The sequence below is a fragment of the Saccopteryx bilineata genome, chromosome 7 (assembly GCF_036850765.1).
Source record: "Saccopteryx bilineata isolate mSacBil1 chromosome 7, mSacBil1_pri_phased_curated, whole genome shotgun sequence".
Lineage (NCBI taxonomy): Eukaryota > Metazoa > Chordata > Mammalia > Chiroptera > Emballonuridae > Saccopteryx > Saccopteryx bilineata.
Window position 1 is genome coordinate 92536922 of NC_089496.1, and position 18358 is coordinate 92555279.

General features: G+C 44.0%; 1 protein-coding gene across 1 annotated transcript in view; it reads left to right on the top strand.

Moving 5' to 3' along the window:
* Window positions 1–18358, top strand: part of SORCS3 (sortilin related VPS10 domain containing receptor 3) — a 620103-nt gene that overhangs the window by 190627 nt on the left and 411118 nt on the right. Inside the window, exon 2 of the mRNA XM_066239920.1 lies at window positions 3300–3367. Within this exon, the coding sequence (XP_066096017.1) occupies window positions 3300–3367 (68 nt within the window). The remainder of the gene's footprint in view (window positions 1–3299; window positions 3368–18358) is intronic.

Here is an 18358-nt window from a genome sequence, read left to right on the forward strand (position 1 = left end):
TAGATTAATATTATCCCTTTCTGAAGACTATGATTTACTGCCCAAGCACCATTATCTTTCATTGACTCACAAATAATTATTTATAGGACTCTTGGACATGCTGGGCATATGTGCTAGGGAGACAGACATACAAAACCTGAACCCCACCTCAAATTGTTAAAAATCTAGTTGAAAAGGTAACTGATGAGATATCTAGAAGCTGTTAAGATAGTGCTTAACTCCATAAGAAATGATGACATCAGATCATTTACAGCAAAATGGTGGGATCTTGATAACATTATAAGGAGTGAAATAAGTAAATCAGAAAAAAACAAGAACTACATGATTCCATACATTGGTGGAACATAAAAATGAGACTAAGAGACATGGACAAGAGTGTGGTGGTTACCAAGGGTGGGGGGAGGGAGGACATGGGAGGGAGGGAGGGAGAGAGTTAGGGGGAGGGGGAGGGGTACAGAGAACTAGATAGAGGGTGGCGGAGGACAATCTGACTTTGGGCGAGGGGTTTGCAACATAATTTAATGACAAAATAACCTAGACATGTTTTCTTTAAATATATGTACCCTGATTTATTAATGTCATCCCATTACCATTAATAAAAATTTATTATAAAAAAAAAAAAAAGATAGTGCTTAACTAAGTACCAAATTACATTCTCTTTCTCTTCAGGAGACAGAGGCTGAGACAGTCCTGGGAGGCTGCCTGGAGAAGGTAGATTGTGAGCTATTTCTTGCATAGTGGGCAGGCTATGCAGGTGGTAATAAGAGGACTGGGCATAAGCAATGTTGCAATGATACAACATGCCAGAGAGAGAGAGAGAGCAGAGTTATGAGAATGGGTTTGGCTTATCTGCAGCAGCTTGAGAAACTTGGATTGCTAAAGCAGGGGACAGTTTCTTGAGGATTGTGGAAAAGTGGTTGGAAGAGTGTGTGTGGGGGCCAGACTGTGAAGTGCCTTGCATACCAGGAGAAGGAGTCTGGGTTTCATCATTAGGCCAGGTGGGGCAGGAGCCAGTAAAGGTTCCTAATCAAGAAAGTGTGTGAATTCAGAGGCAGAACTGAAACTATTTATCATAAAGGCAGAAACAATATTCATAGAGATTTGAAGGGTGTGTTTGACTCCTCCAAGAAGCAGACACCAAGATGAGATTAGATACACAGAAATATATTAGAGACAGACAAGGTGTGGAGGGAGGGAAGGAAAGAAGGAGAGTGTCTTGGTCCAGCAGCCCCTGGGTTTACTTTTATCTGTACTAACTACATGGTGTCGTAAAGATCCGTTTATGCATTGGGTCCAAGCATTGGGTAAGGAGACCTATAGCATGAGGAGGGCTCCTGGTTTGTAGAAGGGTTTCCCAGACCCAGTTATTTGTTAGAAGCTCTAGCAATTAAGTGGAACTCTTACCGGCAATGTCTCTGTCTTATCTCTATGGGAACTTCGCACTTTTTGGAGACGATTTCATGTCCCTGCAGACTTGATGTTGGGGGAAAATGAAGTGAAAGGTGTTCTGTAGTGCTCTAGATGGGTGTTCTGACCTATTTGTAGTAGAGCGTGGTTTTGAGTTTGTCCAGAATTTGAGATGGCTTGCATGCTGACTCACTGTGAGAGTGACTTGGAGAAGTCTGTTGTAAATTTGTGTGTGTGTATACAGGGATTATCTGGCACATTGCTAGGCATTTGGTTGGGAAGGTTATGGACAAGTCCTTTGCCTTCATTAGTTCCTGAATTTAATGAATGAGGAGGAAACTCATGGTGAATGGGAGAGGCAAGGACCCCTGTGGAGAACAGTGCTTTGCATGGGATTCATACTCCTTGCTGATGTGCTGTGCTAACAGGACAGGTGGATTAGTAGATTCCGCTGTTCTACAAAGCATCATGCCATTGATGTCTTTCTCGGCTTGGCTGTTTCTTGCCAATCCTTCACTCCCCAGCACAGGACCCAGTCAGAGAGGGGACCTCTGAGTCCTCCAGTAATGGCCCTGCAAAAAGTTGAATGTCCCAAACCAACTTTGCCATGGACTCTCTTTGCCCTGAAATGGATCATATTTTGCCTCTAATTATTTTCCTTAGTTTACATCAAAGAAACAGAAATGGAGCTGAGCGATCCCATGGGGTGCTGGATGAAAACAGATATCAAAGTGAACGTTTTGCTGTGAGTTAGATGCCATAAAAATGTTGACTGTAATGGCTGATTGTTTTTCTTTAATCTTAAATGGTTACCTAGAATGAGGAAGCCCCATCTTGGTTGCAGAAATTCATTATCTCGGAAAGAGTTTAATGACTGTTCTGCAAATGAACTGGAGGAAGTTAAATTGTGGAACGGGAAGGAGCTGAGAAAAGTGAAATGAGTAGTGCATTAAACTTAGATAAACACAATTATGTGTAACTGGATTATCACGCGTGCAGGGAGACCCCGTATATTAGACACCTGCGTTTTGATTAAAATCGATTCAGGTGCATGCATTTAGCATTCTTGTAGGTGTGCAGTTGTGCCTAAGCCACCATCCAGGTTCACAAAGAGCAGGCAGGGAAATGTCTTATAGCCAAGCCCCCAGCTGGAGAAGTTTAAAGAGTGTAGGACCAGAATGAGCAGCCCAAGACCATTTCAGCAAACTGCTAATAGGCAGCTCTAGCTGTCCGACAGGTAGAGCTTCCTTCTGGGTCTCATGATTTCAGCTGACATCAGGAAAGTGGTTCTGGGGTCCGGTGGAGTCCAATGACCTGTTTATTCCATGATGTTACAATGTAAGTGGCACATGGCATCAGAGAATGTTGGGGACTGGACCTGAGTGCCATTCACGTATTTGTGTTTCTGGTGATGGAAACACAAAATCTCTTTGAACTCCTCTCTAGACAGAAAGGGGCCCAGTTCCTTCTCACCTGTTTAGCCCAAGTCTGTATGTCAGAGTCATTTCCAGATGAAAAACAAGCCTGTCCTTTCTGGTCTGTGGGTGGCCATACCAGTGAACAGAGCCAGCCAGCCCGTACTTGACCTTGAAGGAGGACGAATATAGAGAAACAACCATCAATTTCCAGTTAATTCCTGTTGGCATGTTTTTATTTCAAATGCAAAACATCTTCAGGATTAAAATAAATGCTACCAGTTATGGGGATGCATTAAATTAATACGGTTCCCCCCTTGCTTGATCCTATAATGCCTGCCAACTCAATGGATAACTACTAAGCCCTCCTCTGGGTGATTTGACATGCACTGTATATTGTAACACACACTAATGTAAGCTTCCTTTTTTCTTCCTTCTGTTCCTGCCCTCTGCCCCTTCTCCGCATCCCCCGTGCAGGTTATCCTTATCCTGACGAAGCTGTATGACTTCAACCTGGGGAGTGTGACGGAGAGCTCACTTTGGAGGTAAGTGCATTAGAGATTCTCCAGAAGCTCCTTGCTCAGCGCACATGAGAGATGCCAGCTAAGGGGCTGGGAAGCCTGTTCTGGAAGGAGCAGAAGAGGCTCCTCCTCCTGGAAGCCCTCGTACATGTCCCAGGTAGAACTGATGGCCCATGTCTGGGAATTGCCTTAGCACTCTGCTTCTCTCTTGGGGCTGGTTGCACATTCTCCTCGGCAGTGTTGTTGCTTCTGCTCTTCTCCTCCTCCTCCTTCTCCTCCTCCCCCTCCTCCTCCTCTTCCTTTTCCTTCTCCTCTTCCTCTTCCTTCTCTTCCCCCCTCCTCCTCTTCCTCTTCCTTCTCCTCCCCCTACTCCTCTTCCTCCTCCCCCCTCCTCCTCTTCCTCCTCCTTCTCTTCCTCCTCCTCTTCCTCTTCCTCCTCCTTCCCCCTCCTCCTCTTCCTCCTCCTCCTCCTCTTCCTCTTCCTCCTCTTCCTCTTCCTCTTCCTCCTCTTCCTCTGCCTCCTCTTCCTCTTCCTTCTCCTCCCCCCTTTTCCTCTTCCTCCTCCTTTTTCTTTTAAAATTTTTCCATTGACCGAGAAGAGAGAGGGGAGGGTGAAAGGGAGAGAGAGAAAGAATGAGAGAGAGGGAGAAGCATCAACTTGTTTTCCATTTAGTTCCATTTAGTTGTGCACTCATTGGTTGATTCCCATATGTGCTCGGATGGGCATCAAACCCGTGACCTCGATGTGCCAGGATGACACTTTACCCACTGAGCCACCTGGCCAGGGCCTCACTCTTCCTGATGAACACAGGTCTGGCTGGAGAGACCAGGGAGCACGCCTGACACAAGGAGAGACCGTGGATAAGGGATCTGATATCGGAGGGATACTTGCCCTGGGTGTGACTGATTTCAGCCCTTCGAGTCTGTGGGACGCTGTAGTATTTGATAAGCCTGTACCTATGAGAACAGACCTATGTGGGAATCAGGTCTGTGCAATGGCTTTCATGACTTTCATGGTCCCTAGCTTTTGTGGGCTCCTTCCTCTATAAAATAATATTAAAAGATATATTTTATGAGTACAATGATATAAAGACAAATGTATCAGAACATTTTTTTTCAGCCTAAATTTTCCTTTTTTTTATTTTTTGACTTTAAAAGAAAGAAAACATTTATGTTCTAGGCACTGTGCCCATTGTATGTGCTGATGGGACCCTGGGGCACAGGGGACAGGGAGAAGATAGAGGTGGGAGGGGTAGGCCAGACCCGGCTCACAGGTAGCCATGGACCTAGGAGTTTCTCTGGATAGGGACGCCTGCACACCTACCCTTCCATGCACCTTCTCACACACATGCGCACACTCAGGCTCACAGCCACACCACCTGCTGTCACACGGGATGACAGCAAGTTCCATCAGCCATTGTGAATAGGCATTTCAGGCTCCATACTTCTTCTTCTTCTTCTTATTTTTTTTACAGGACAGAGAGAGGGATAGGTAAGGACAGACAGACAGGAACGGAGAGAGATGAGAAGCATCAATCATGAGTTTCTCGTTGCGACACCTTAGTTGTTCATTGATTGCTTTCTCATATGTGCCTTGACCGTGGGCCTTCAGCAGACCAAGTGACCTCTGCTCAGTGACCTTAGGTCCGAGCTGGTGAGCTTTTTTTCTTTCTTTTTTTTTTTTTTTTGCTCAACCCAGATGAGCTCGTGCTCAAGCTGGCGAACTCGGGGTCTCGAACCTAGGTCCTCCGCATCCCAGTCCGACGCTCTATCCACTGCGCCACCGCCTAGTCAGGCTCCATACTTATTCTATTCATGGAACTCAAGAGGCTGTGTATGTATCCCGTTACCTTTGAACTTTATAAACACTGGGGGTGAGGGAGGTGCTGTCACAAAAGGTCGTTCCCTCTGCTGTTACTCATCCGGGAGCCCTGTCCTGAGGGTGTCCTGGGGTCCTGGAGCAGAGGGCTCTGCGTGTGAGTATCTGCGCAGCCTGTTGCTGCTTCATCTGACTTGTTTGTTTGCAGAGGACTAGCCAGGGCCTCTCTCCCAGGACGGGGGCATGGTCATGGCATCTGTCACACATTCAGGGGTTCATTGCTCCTATGGACTGAGGCATGTCGCCTTTTGCACAGGATGCCTAAAACCTAATTTTGCTGCTCATTGACAATTGGCAGAGGTGTAAGTAACCGGGCAGCTTGTAATATATGAAGCAGGTCTGTTTCCACTCAAGTGGGGCTCCCGGGGACTCAGAGCCTCAGAAACCTCCCCTCAGGCCCAGGCACAGCGATACAGTGGTGACCGTTTAAGCCTGACCCTTGTGCTGTCTGCTTGGTGCAAATAATGAAACAAGCCAGGAAATCCTGTCCTTACCATGGGAGACAGCAGCCATGTTTCAGGACAGACGGTGGCCAGGCAAAGCCAGGGGACCAAGAGCAGGTGCCTCATGCTGGAGGCCCTTCGGTGACCCAGTGTGTGCCCCACGGTCATCAGCCAGTATATTCACTGGTGTGCCCTAAAGACAGTAGGTAGGTGAGTGGCCCTAAGGGCACCCTGATGTCCAGTTGCCAGGATTCAAGTCCCAGTTTGCCCACTCAGAGAGCTCTGAGACTTACATCTAAGGGGACGTTATTTTATGTCTCTGTATCCATCTCCTAGGGGGACCACAACAAAGTATCACAGACTAGATGGCTTAAAAACAGCAGGAGTTTATTGTGTCCCAGTCTAGAGGCTAGGGTCTGAGGCCAAGGTGTCAGCAGGGCCGCACTCCCTCTGGCTTCGGCAGAATCCTTGGCCTTGTCCAGCTTCTGGTGGCCATCTGCGTCCCCGTGGCTGCCATATTTCAGTCTCTGCCTTCATTATCTTCACATGGCTTTCCCCTCTGTGTCTGTGTCGTTTCCTCATTTGTCCTGTTAAGGACACTTGTCATGGGATTCAGGGTCCATCAGTATAGTCCAAGATGACCTAATCTCCAGATCCTTAATTATACCTGCAAAGAGACTATTTTTCAAATAAAGTCCCCAGTGGAGGTTCTGGAGGTTATGATTGGTCAAATTCTATGAGTGGGTCACCATTTAACCCACTTCACTCTCTGAGCTCTGAGTCTCCATTCCCCTGAATGTAAATTGTTATATTCTGGAGCTGACCTTTCTCCAGCACATTGTCCTTACGTTCCTCATACACACCAGTCGGTTTCTCCTGAACCCTTACCCTGGGCTCGACCTCTACCTCTGAGGTCTCTCCTCCCAGGGGCGGAACCAGGGGCAGGCCCTCCTCCCCTCCCCCCCTCCCCTCCCCTCCCCTCCCCTTCCCTCTCCTTCCTCACTTCCTCCCCTTCCTTTCCTCCCTCCCTCCCTCTCTCTGTTCACCTAATCAGTGAGGCCTGTTTCCAAGACTTTGCATTCCATCACTCCTTACCACTTATTTCCTTCTGGCATACTAAATGTTACTTGTTGAGTTTTTTGTCTACCTACACCCACTTACATCTAAGCATACAGAGAGAGATACTCTTTTCCATTTTCATTGAATGCTGTATCCTCAGCACATAGAACAGTATCTGGAACACAGAAACGACCCGAAAAATGTTTGCTCAATAAATGAATTAATGGATGGATTGTAAAGACTCAATAAAATAATAAATGAATGAACACTTAGGACAGTAACTCACGTGCAGGAAGTGCTCATGTAATTGTAATAACTAATGATTGCTATAACTACGTTTATATAGCTTTCATTTCATTATTGACCTTGTTTGTAAGGATCCATAGATGCAGGGGACCATGTGATGGAGATTGCAGGACATCGAGCGGATGGAGTCTGTGTTACCCAGGACTTAGCAGAGACCTTCAGGGGGTGATGGCAGGGAGCAGGGAGGGGAGAAGAGTGACATAGAACAGTGGTTCCCAACCCCTGGGCCATGGATCGGTACCAGTCCATGGGTCATTTGGTACCGGTCTGCAGAGAAAGAATAAATAACTTACATTATTTCCATTTTATTTATATTTAAGCCTGAATGATCTTTTATTTTTTAAAAATGACCAGATTCCCTCTGTTACATCCGTCTAAGATTCACTCTTGATGCTTGTCTCGTAAGTTCGACAATTATATTTAAAAATACCACAGTTTTTACGCCGGTTGCATAATTTTATTTTGTGCATTTATCCGTCCCACCCTGAAGGCCGGTCTGTGAAAATATTTTCTGACATGAAATCGGTCCGTGGCCCAAAAACGGTTGGGGACCACTGACTTAGAATGTTTACCCTGGTGCTAACTGAAGGGAATTGGAATGTTAATTCTACCTAGTTAAAGACATCCTTTTGTAGACAAGTTTTCCTGAACTGGGTGTTGGAATGATGGGCAGAATGCAATTTGGCAAATGGAAAGTGTAAAAAGTGTCCCTGATGTAGGGAAAGGGCCAAGCCAGGCTGGGCTGCAGGAGAAAAGGGAGCCAAGCCGGAGGTGGAAGAGAACCTGGGTGGTGGACCCCATAGAAAGCCTGGGGACTCACCAGGTTCACAGAAGGGCCAAGCCAAGGGGGAGTACTCACAGCACAGTTTACAGATAACAGATTCCATATGGTGGGACCTCTCAGGAATTGAAAAAGCTGGTGGAAAGTATGGGCTTTCCCTCTGGATAAATGTTACGGAGGAATGTATTTCTGTGTTGTGTTTGTTTCACGGGTCTGATAAAGCCCACCACAGGCACCTGGATAGGGTATGATGGAGGGAAGGGACTGCTCCTAAACTGTGTGGGAATTTCCCAACTTGCTGGGGCCTCATAGGGTATCTTCTAACTTTTTATTGTCTTCCCCGCTCAGCCCCTAGAGAGCTGTGTCTCCCACTCTCTTCTGATGAGGATGTATGTGTATTTCACATTTAGAGTCCGGAGCACTGTGATCGTCCTTAGTAATACAGCATGCAGAGAAAAGAAAGTAAATTAAACACATACCCTTTTGGTTTCATGATTTGGCCCAATGTGCTTAACCAAGTTGAAATTGAATTTGGTGATTCTTCAATTTTCTGTGTAACAGAGAAGCCTGGAGCAACAGCTGTCACGACAAGATGACACTCTCTGGCAGGTTGCAGTTGATATAATTATTTGCCTCACTGGATTAATAATTCAGAGGCCATCTACTTCTAAATAGACAAGACTGTTTTTACTTTTTATTTATTTTTTATTTTTTTATTTTTTCTGAAGCTGGAAACGGGGAGAGACAGTCAGACAGACTCCCGCATGCGCCCGACCGGGATCCACCTGGCACGCCCACCAGGGGCAATGCTCTGCCCACCAGGGGGCGATGCTCTGCCCCTTTGGGGCGTCGCTCTGCCACGACCAGAGCCACTCTAGCGCCTGGGGCAGAGGCCAAGGAGCCATCCCCAGCGCCCGGGCCATCTTTGCTCCAATGGAGCCTTGGCTGCGGGAGGGGAAGAGAGAGACAGAGAGGAAGGAGAGGGGAAGGGGTGGAGAAGCAAATGGGCGCTTCTCCTATGTGCCCTGGACGGGAATCGAACCCGGGTCCCCCGCACGCCAGGCCGACGCTCTACTGCTGAGCCAACCAGCCAGGGCCTAGACAAGACTGTTTTTAAAAGCATTCAGCAAGGTAGCTGTGTCTTGTGCCCTTGTGACACTTGTTCTGGAACTCCGTGGTGCTCTTATATGGGAGGTGGTTCAAGTTTTTTCTCCACCGACAGAAGGATGGCTGAAAAAATTGGCCATTAGCACAATGGTCTATTGGCATCTCTTAGTCAAATCACATTTCACATATAGGGTTTCAAGCTTAGAGAATTAGTAAGGTTAGGGGCTGTCTTTTTAAAAAGAAGCAGGGTTTCACTTTCAGGGTATTTTCAGCCCACACTCTATCAAGCTTGGAGGCTGTCCATCGGTCAAGAGTGATATTGGGTCCCGACTCTATTAGATTTGATAACAGCCTGACCCAAAGAGGAGTGATGAGTCAAGGTCGGGAGGCTCAGCATCAATCAGCTTCCTTCTCACTGTGGTATTAAAGTGAAGGCTCTGGGACTGATGGCCTGGGTTCAAGTTCACGCTTTTCTGCTTAGTCACGGAGTGACCTTGAACAAGTTTCTTCACCTCTCTATGCCTCCAATTTCTTATCTGTACAATGAGGATTATACTAGAACCTACTTCCTAGAGTGGTTATATTTCAATGACATGAACTATGTGAATGTCCTAGGAAAGTGCCTGGCACACAGTGGCCTGCGTGGAACACACTTGGAGAATTAGTCATCAGCATGTAATCACCTGTCATTGGGCTGCTTCTCTAGGCCAGTTCCTTTATCTAAGCCTCTTATTCTGTCCTTCACAGCAAACTTGAAAGCTGGGTATCACCAGCCCCATTTTACAGAGGACAACACTGAACGTTTCAGAAATTCAATGACTTGCCCCATGTCATCCGGATCCAAGACTAAGGTCACATGTCTGAGAGTAGGAGCACTTCCTGGCTCCTGATCTTGGCTCTTTCCACAGGGTCCCGTGGCCCCCCAAGTGGAAACTCTGCAGCTAGACAGAGATAACCCTTCACCTCCCCTCCCTTCCATTCCCACTGGAAATGGGCCTTTGCTACAGGGGGTGCAGGCATCATGGACCCCAAGGCAGGCCCATGTTTCCCCCATTTCTGTGACAACAGCATGTGGCATGTGCTTTGGTGCCATCTTCATGTCCTCTGCAAATACAGGTGTGTGTATCCCATCTCATTTGTTGACTTCCATGGTTGAACCAGAATGCCACTTTTCACTGGAAATAGGAACTCTAAGGCTAATTATTCCACAGCCTGAGGTTTTTGAGTCTTTAGGTTTTAACGCAAGTCACAGATGGGATTTCTATTTCTTACTGGTTAATTGCTTCTGGGACTTAGTTCTATATGTCTTAAACATTGACATTTGGACTGATAAATATATTACCCTTCCTTAAAAAAATAATAATTTAAGGAACTAATTTCTGGAGAGAAATGAGCTAGCAAATAATTGTTCAGCTTCTGTCTGTCCGTCCATCCAAACCGCTGCTCTTTATAGCAAAGGCCCTTGGATGGTCAGTTTATGATCAGGAACTTTCCTGTTGGATTCGGGATCCTCCCGGAGCTAAATGAGTTTGTGAATGTGGAGACAGAAGAAGAACCAGAAATCCTTTGCAATGAATGGTCTCCCTCTGTTGCTACTTTACCTCAGTTCTTCTTTTTTTCTCTTCTTGCTCCATTACATTCACTCCTAGCCTAGCAGCATGGGAGACATTCTGCTCTTCACCAAGTAACCGGGATCAGCCATTCCTCTGTATTCCTGGCCTCAGGGCCTGCAGAGCGAGGAGACTTCAGGCCAAGGAGCTTCCGGGTCGAGTGTTTACAGATGAGCCCCTTCCCAGGCACATCCTCCTGGACACCTTCCCTGACCCTCCTCTGCTCACCACTAATGTCACCCTAATGTGACTAATGTCACATCCCTAGAGTGTTGCTTTTTGTTTCCAGCCTGAGAACCTTTTAAGAACAGGGGACAGGTGCTTTTCAGATTTCTGGATCTGCAAAGCCTATCCCCTGGGCTACACTAAATAAGCGCTGAGAGAATGGAGCTGAAGTTCCACCAGCCCCAGACCGATCCCACCCAGCCCAGCCTCACCTGGCCCTGCCACTTTCCTTGTATTGAGTTGTCTCATCCTCCTGCCACTGGGGACTCCTGTGACTTTTCATCTGCTTTGCAAGCTGTTGTCTAGACCATTTATTTCCTCCCCTAATTGTTTTGTCAGTGACCTTTCCAGGGGATGCTGTTCTTTTTTTAAAAAAATAGGAATTGGAGACCTTTTGGATTTATTAATTTTTTGTTTGCCAAGAAAACCCTGATAATAATTGCTAAGACTTCCCAGAAGTTATTAGTTTACAAATTTTAATGACACTCATGATTTATTTATGTGCTTCCCTCCCTCTCCAGCTGCTCACCCCAATTCCTTGGTGGAATTCTTGCTTAATCTGAGTGAATTAATGGAAACAAAACAGCAGATTGGAATGACATTTTTTTTTTTTTTTGCTAGGCTGTTAATTAAAAGCTTTCCATCCTATTCGTTTCCTTCATACGTGCGGTCCCGAAGGCTGGGCTGATTCAGGCTGTGAAATCCTCCCTCTAGAACCGAGGCCTTCTTCTATTTCTTTCAGTGCTAATAAATCTGGCGTAAACTCCTGAATGGGTCAGTGAGCATTCAATTGAACAGATATTAATTGAACATCCATATGTAAGCAGCCCTACGCTCATTGCTGGGGATGCAGAATGAGTATGTCCTGATTACTATCCTCAAGGTCTGTTTAGTTTGGTTGACGGATACAATTAATTTACATAGAAAATAGCATCAGGCCTATGCAAGAATGTATACGTATAAACAAAATGCAGTGCATTCTGCGATGAGTGGCCCTACTGTGGAAATACTTATATTTTTATTATCATTACCCCACCTCATTCTAGAACAAATGCAAAGCGGTTCGAGGAATAAAGAGAGACCTGATCAAAGGGCACACATGTTTTGTTTTGCTATTTAATCTAAAACATTTTATTTTTCCCTTAGGATGTGAAACTCCTATGAGGAAACACTTTCAGGTGCAAGTAGTTTCCATAGGTCTCGGAAACACCTGGTAATAGACAGAATCGAGTATGTATAGTGGTTAGAGGAGTGGGTTCTGGATTCAGGTTGTCTGGATGAGAATCTCGGATCTGCTGCTTACTAGCTGTGAGTGATGTTTTAATGTCGCTAAGCCTCATTTACTTTTCCATATAATGGGATGACAGTGAACCCATCTCACAGAAGCTTCTCAAGGATTCAGTGAGACGATACATGGAATGCAAAGTGCCTGCAATCTAGTTACTACTTCATAGAATAATTAGTCTGTGTTCACAGGCCCTTGTCCTGGTAGAATCCCAGCACCTTCTACCAGGCTCCCAATGATAGCTGGACTGATAGCTTTAGGAAGAGTGGGTGCAGAAAACATCTAGAATCTGAAGCACATAATGCCTGGGAATGATGTATTTCCATTGAGAGAACACCCTGAAGCTTCTCCTTCAGACATTCAAAGGGGTCTAGTAGGGGCACGTTAATACATTTCTTGGTTCTCCTATACCAGGTGAAGATGATGGTTTTGCGTGTAGGATGCACAACACAATCTGTTTTAAAGTTCCCCTAATGTAGGGCTGAGTTCACTCATTCATTACTGGTGATTTTATTTTTTATTTTTTTTAAATATTTTTATTATTTTTTACAGAGACAGAGAGTGAGTCAGAGAGAGGGATAGACAGGGACAGACAGACAGGAACGGAGAGAGATGAGAAGCATCAATCATTAGTTTTTCATTGCACATTGCAACACCTTAGTTGTTCATTGATTGCTATGTGCCTTCACCGCGAGCCTTCAGCAGACTGAGTAACCCCTTGCTCGAGCCAGTGATCTTGGGTCCAAGTTGGTGAGCTTTTGCTCAAACCAGATGAGCCCGCGCTCAAGCTGGCGACCTCGGTGTCTCGAACCTGGGTCCTCTGCATCCCAGTCCAACGCTTTATCCACTGCGCTGCCGCCTGGTCAGGCTGGTAATTTTATTTTTAATGCCACTCTCAGGGGAGTTAAGCCCAAGGAAAAGTTTTGTTACCTCTCAAGTTTGTCACCCTGGAAGCAGGGTGGGCTCATGCATGGTTCTCAAACTTGGGTATCCTATGAATTACTTGTGAAATGTCTTAAAAATCTACATTCCTGGGCCCCACCCAACAGATCCCAATTCCCAATTTAGTAAGGCTGGGTGTTAGGATGTGTAACCAGAAAAGTTCCCCAGTGGTTTTTTCTCTTCAAGTAGGATTGAGAACCACCGAGCTCAGAGGGAGTGTGGGTTCTAAGCCCATCTCAGTTACTAATGAATTGGATTACTCATCCATTCTTCTGTTTCCTCATAAAAAAGGATGAAATTAGATGAAATTTTCTCTCAAGTCTCTTTCAACTCAAGTCCACAGACTCTGCCAACTTGGGAAGTCAAATAGTAAGCCTATATGTTAGGATTTATGAAACCCAACAGGTAACGGCCCCACTCCTTAGCAAAGCCACACTCCCTAAAAAAAAAAAATCAGTGTCATCAACCTGTCCAAATTTACTTAATTTAAATTCATTAAAGATAGGAAACATCATTCGATCCATGAAAGTCTTAGTTCTAAAAAAATAGAATGCGAAAGGAGTTTGAGCCCTGGCCGGTTGGCTCAGCGGTAGAGCGTCGGCCTAGCGTGCGGAGGACCCGGGTTCGATTCCCGGCCAGGGCACACAGGAGGAGCGCCCATTTGCTTCTCCACCCCTCTGCCGCGCTTTCCTCTCTGTCTCTCTCTTCCCCTCCCGCAGCCAAGGCTCCATTGGAGCAAAGATGGCCCGGGCGCTGGGGATGGCTCTGTGGCCTCTGCCTCAGGCGCTAGAGTAGCTCTGGTCGCAACATGGTGACACCCAGGATGGGCAGAGCATCGCCCCCTGGTGGGCAGAGCGTAGCCCCTGGTGGGCGTGCCGGGTGGATCCCGGTCAGGCGCATGCGGCAGTCTGTCTGACTGTCTCTCTCTGTTTCCAGCTTCAGAAAAATGAAAAAAAAAAAAAAAGGAGTTTGCCCAAATATTGATCTCTCAGATGTCTTACTTTGCTAAAGAAGAGAGAAACAAGGACGCTGGAGCGGCAGACTTGGATTACAGATGGAATGTTTTCTTACCTGTTATGAAAAAAAGAGGGTTCTTTTTATGACCTAGGATTTTTCCCACTAGGGAGACTCCAGACATGTATAAATCTTGTCTTTTTTTGTCCAGTGGCTGGGAGAGCATAACACTTTTGTGTGGATCGTGTCTGTTGATGGTTATTTTATGTGATTTTCTCTGTCTTCCAAATGTGATGCCATTTTATCACACTTATAAATAACCCCACCATGTGGAGACGGGGTGTGAGATTCTGCCCATCTCTTTTCAAAGCCCAAGCTCCCTCTCAATGCACAGCAGTAGATTCATTTTCTAATGAAGTTAATAAGTCAACAGGATCAGACAGTCCCTTCCAAAATAACATTTATAAATGGATGCATTTTCCTACCCTCTAAGGTAAGCCTTAATTTATTTCCCTGCCAGATGTCCATGTGTATAAAACTATGCTAGGTGAGTCCTTGGAATGTTGTCTGAAGCCAGAAAAAAAAAGGGGGGGGATTTTAAATTCACACAGAGCCTATTTCCAAGTTTATAGGAGAGTAGAATTTCACATACTCGGGTCTTCCTGCTTATATATGTAATGACCATAAAGATTAGGTAGTTCAGCTTTCATAGTTATTTTCTCATCATTTGGTGGCAAATTACATTATTGGACATAGACTGTAAATGTCTTTAGAATGCTCTGGCAGCTTCCCCACAAAGATCACTGCCCTTGACATTATTTGGGGAGCAATCAACTGGTTAAAGGCCTCTTCTCTCTGTCACATGTCTGCAAGGCTCTTTTTAGGAATCACTGAACTTAAAAAAAGAAACATTTTACATCTTGTAGTTGCTTCTAAAAGTCTGTACTCAAATTAAAACTAACTTAAAGTATTTTTTTTTTGTATTTTTCTGAAATGAGAAGCGGGGAGACAGAGACAGACTCCCGCATGCACTCTACCGGGATCCACCTGGCATGCCCACAAGGGGGAGATGCTCTGCCCATCCAGGGCATTGCTCCTTGGCAACCAGAGCCATTGCAATGTCTGAGGCTGAGGCCATGGAACCGTCCTCAGCACCCAGGCCAACTTTGCCCCAATGGAGTCTTGGCTGTGGAAGGGAAGAGAGAGAGAGAAAGTAGAGGGGGAAGGGTGGAGAAGCAGATGGGTGCTTCTCCTGTGTGCCCTGGCTGGAAATTGAACCTGGGACTTGCACATGTCAGGCCGATGCTCTACTGCTGAGCTAGAAAGCCAGGGCTAAATTCAAGTCTTAAAATGCAATACATTGAGTTTATCTTTTAAACAATCCTCCTTTCTTTTTTTTTTAAATAATTTTATTTTTTTAATGGGGAGACATCAATAAATCAGGATACATATATTCAAAGATAACATGTCCAGGTTATCTTGTCGTTCAATTATGTTGCATACCCATCACCCAAAGTCAGATTGTCCTTTGTCACCTTCTATCTAGTTTTCTTTGTGCCCCTCCCCCTCCCCCTTTCCCTCTCCCTCTCCCCCCTCCCCCCGTAACCACTACACTCTTATCAATGTCTCTTAGTCTCACTTTTAGGTCCCACCTACGTATGGAATAATGCAGTTCCTGGTTTTTTCTGATTTACTTATTTCACTTCATATAATGTTATCAAGATCCCACCATTTTGCTGTAAATGATCCGATGTCATCATTTCTTATGGCTGAGTAGTATTCCATAGTGTATATGTGCCACATCTTCTTTATCCAGTCATCTATTAATAGGCTTTTTGGTTGTTTCCATGTCTTGGCCACTGTGAACAATGCTGCAATGAAGATGGGGCTGCATGTGTCTTTACGTATCAATGTTTCTGAGTTTTGGGCGTATATACCCAGTAGAGGGATTGCTGGGTCATAAGGTAGTTCTATTTGCAGTTTTTTGAGGAACCACCATACTTTCTTCCATAATGGTTGTACTACTTTACATTCCCACCAACAGTGTATGAGGATTCCTTTTTCTCCACAGCCTCTCCAACATTTGCTATTACCTGTCTTGTTAATAATAGCTAATCTAACAGGTGTGAGGTGATATCTCATTGCACTTTTGATTTGCATTTCTCTAATAACTAAAGAAGATGAGCATCTTTTCATATATCTGTTGGCCATTTGTATTTCTTCCTGGGAGAAGTGTCTGTTCATGTCCTCTTCCCATTTTTTAATTGGATTGTTTGTTTGTTTGTTCTTGAGTTTTATGAGTTCTTTGTATATTTTGGATATTAGGCCCTTATCTGAGCTGTTGTTTGAAAATATCCTTTTCCACTTAGTTGGCTGTCTGTTTATTTTGTTATCAGTTTCTCTTGCTGAGCAAAAACTTCTTAGTCTGATGTAGTCCCATTCATTAATTTTTGCCTTTACTTCTCTTGCCTTTGGAGTCAAATTCATAAAATGCTCTTTAAAGCCCAGGTCCATGAGTTTAGTACCTATGTCTTCTTCTATGTACTTTATTGTTTCAGGTCTTATGTTTAGATCTTTGATCCATTTTGAGTTAATTTTAGTACAGGGGGACAAACTGTAGTCCAGTTTCATTCTTTTGCATGTGGCTTTCCAGTTTTCCCAGCACCATTTATTGAAGAGGCTTTCTTTTCTCCATTGTGTGTTGTTGGCCCCTTTATCAAAGATTATTTGACTATATATATGTGGTTTTATTTCTGGGTTTTCTATTCTGTTCCATTGGTCTGAGTGTCTATTTTTCGGCCAATACCATGCTGTTTTGATTGTCGTGGCCCTATAATATAGTTTAAAGTCAGGTATTGTAATGCCTCCAGCTTCATTCTTTTTCTTTAGGATTTCTTTGGCTATTTGGGGTTTTTTATAGTTCCATATAAATCTGATGATTTTTTGCTCTATTTCTTTAAAAAATGTCATTGGAATTTTGATGGGAATTGCATTAAATTTGTATATTGCTTTGGGTAATATGGCCATCTTGATTATATTTATTCTTCCTAGCCAAGAACAATCTCATTATATCTTTTTCGATTTCCCTTAACAATGGTTTATAGTTTTCATTATATAAGTCCTTTACATTCTTTGTTATGTTTATTCCTAGGTATTTTACTTTTTTTATTGCAATTGTGAAGGGGATTATTCTTTTGAGTTCGTTCTCAAATGTTTCATTGTTGGCATATAGAAAGGCTATTGACTTCTGTATGTTAATTTTGTATCCTGTGACCTTACTGTATTGGCTTATTGTTTCTAGTAGTCTTTTTGTGGATTCTTTGGGGTTTTTGATGTATAGGATCATATCATCTGCAAAAAGTGATACCTTTACTTCTTCTTTTCCGATATGGATGCCTTTTATTTCTTTGTCTTGTCTGATTGCTCTGGCTAGAACCTCTAGTACCACATTAAATAAGAGTGGAGAGAGTGGACAACCTTGTCTTGTTCCTGATTTAAGGGGGAAAGCCTTCAGTTTTGTGCCATTTAATATGATGTTAGCTGATGGTTTATCATATTTGGCCTTTATCATGTTGAGATATTTTCCTTCTATACCCATTTTGTTGAGAGTCTTAAACATAAAATTGTGTTGTATTTTATCGAAAGCTTTTTCTGCGTCTATTGATAAGATCATATGGTTTTTGTTCTTTGTTTTGTTGATATGGTGTATTACATTAACCGTTTTACGTATGTTGAACCATCCTTGAGATTCTGGGATGAATCCCACTTGATCATGATGTATTATTTTTTTAATATGTTGTTGTATTCAACTTGCTAGTATTTTGTTTAGTATTTTAGCATCTGTATTCATTAGAGATATTGGTCTGTAGTTTTCTTTTTTTGTGCCATCCTTGCCTGGTTTTGGTATGAGGGTTATGTTGGCCTCATAAAATGTGTTTGGAAGTATTGCTTCTTCTTCAATTTTTTGGAAGACTTTGAGTAGAATAGGAACCAAGTCTTCTTTGAATGTTTGATAAAATTCACTGGTATAGCCGTCAGGGCCTGGACTTTTATTTTTGGGGAGGTTTTTAATGTTTTATTCTATTTCTTCTCTACTAATAGGTCTGTTTAGGCTTTCTGCTTCTTCTTGACTCAGTCTAGGAAGGTTGTATTCTAGCAATTTATCCATTTTTTCTAGGTTGTTGAATTTAGTAGCATAAAGTTTTTCATAGTATTCTACAATAATTCTTTGTATATCTATGGTGTCCGTGGTGATTTCTCCTCTTTCATTTTGGATTTTGTTTATATGAGTTCTTTCTCTTTTTTCCTTGGTAAGTCTTGCCAAGGGTTTGTCAATTTTGTTGATCTTTTCAAAGAACCAGCTCCTTGTTCTATTAATTTTTTCTATAGCTTTTCTGTACTCTATTTTATTTATTTCTGCTTTG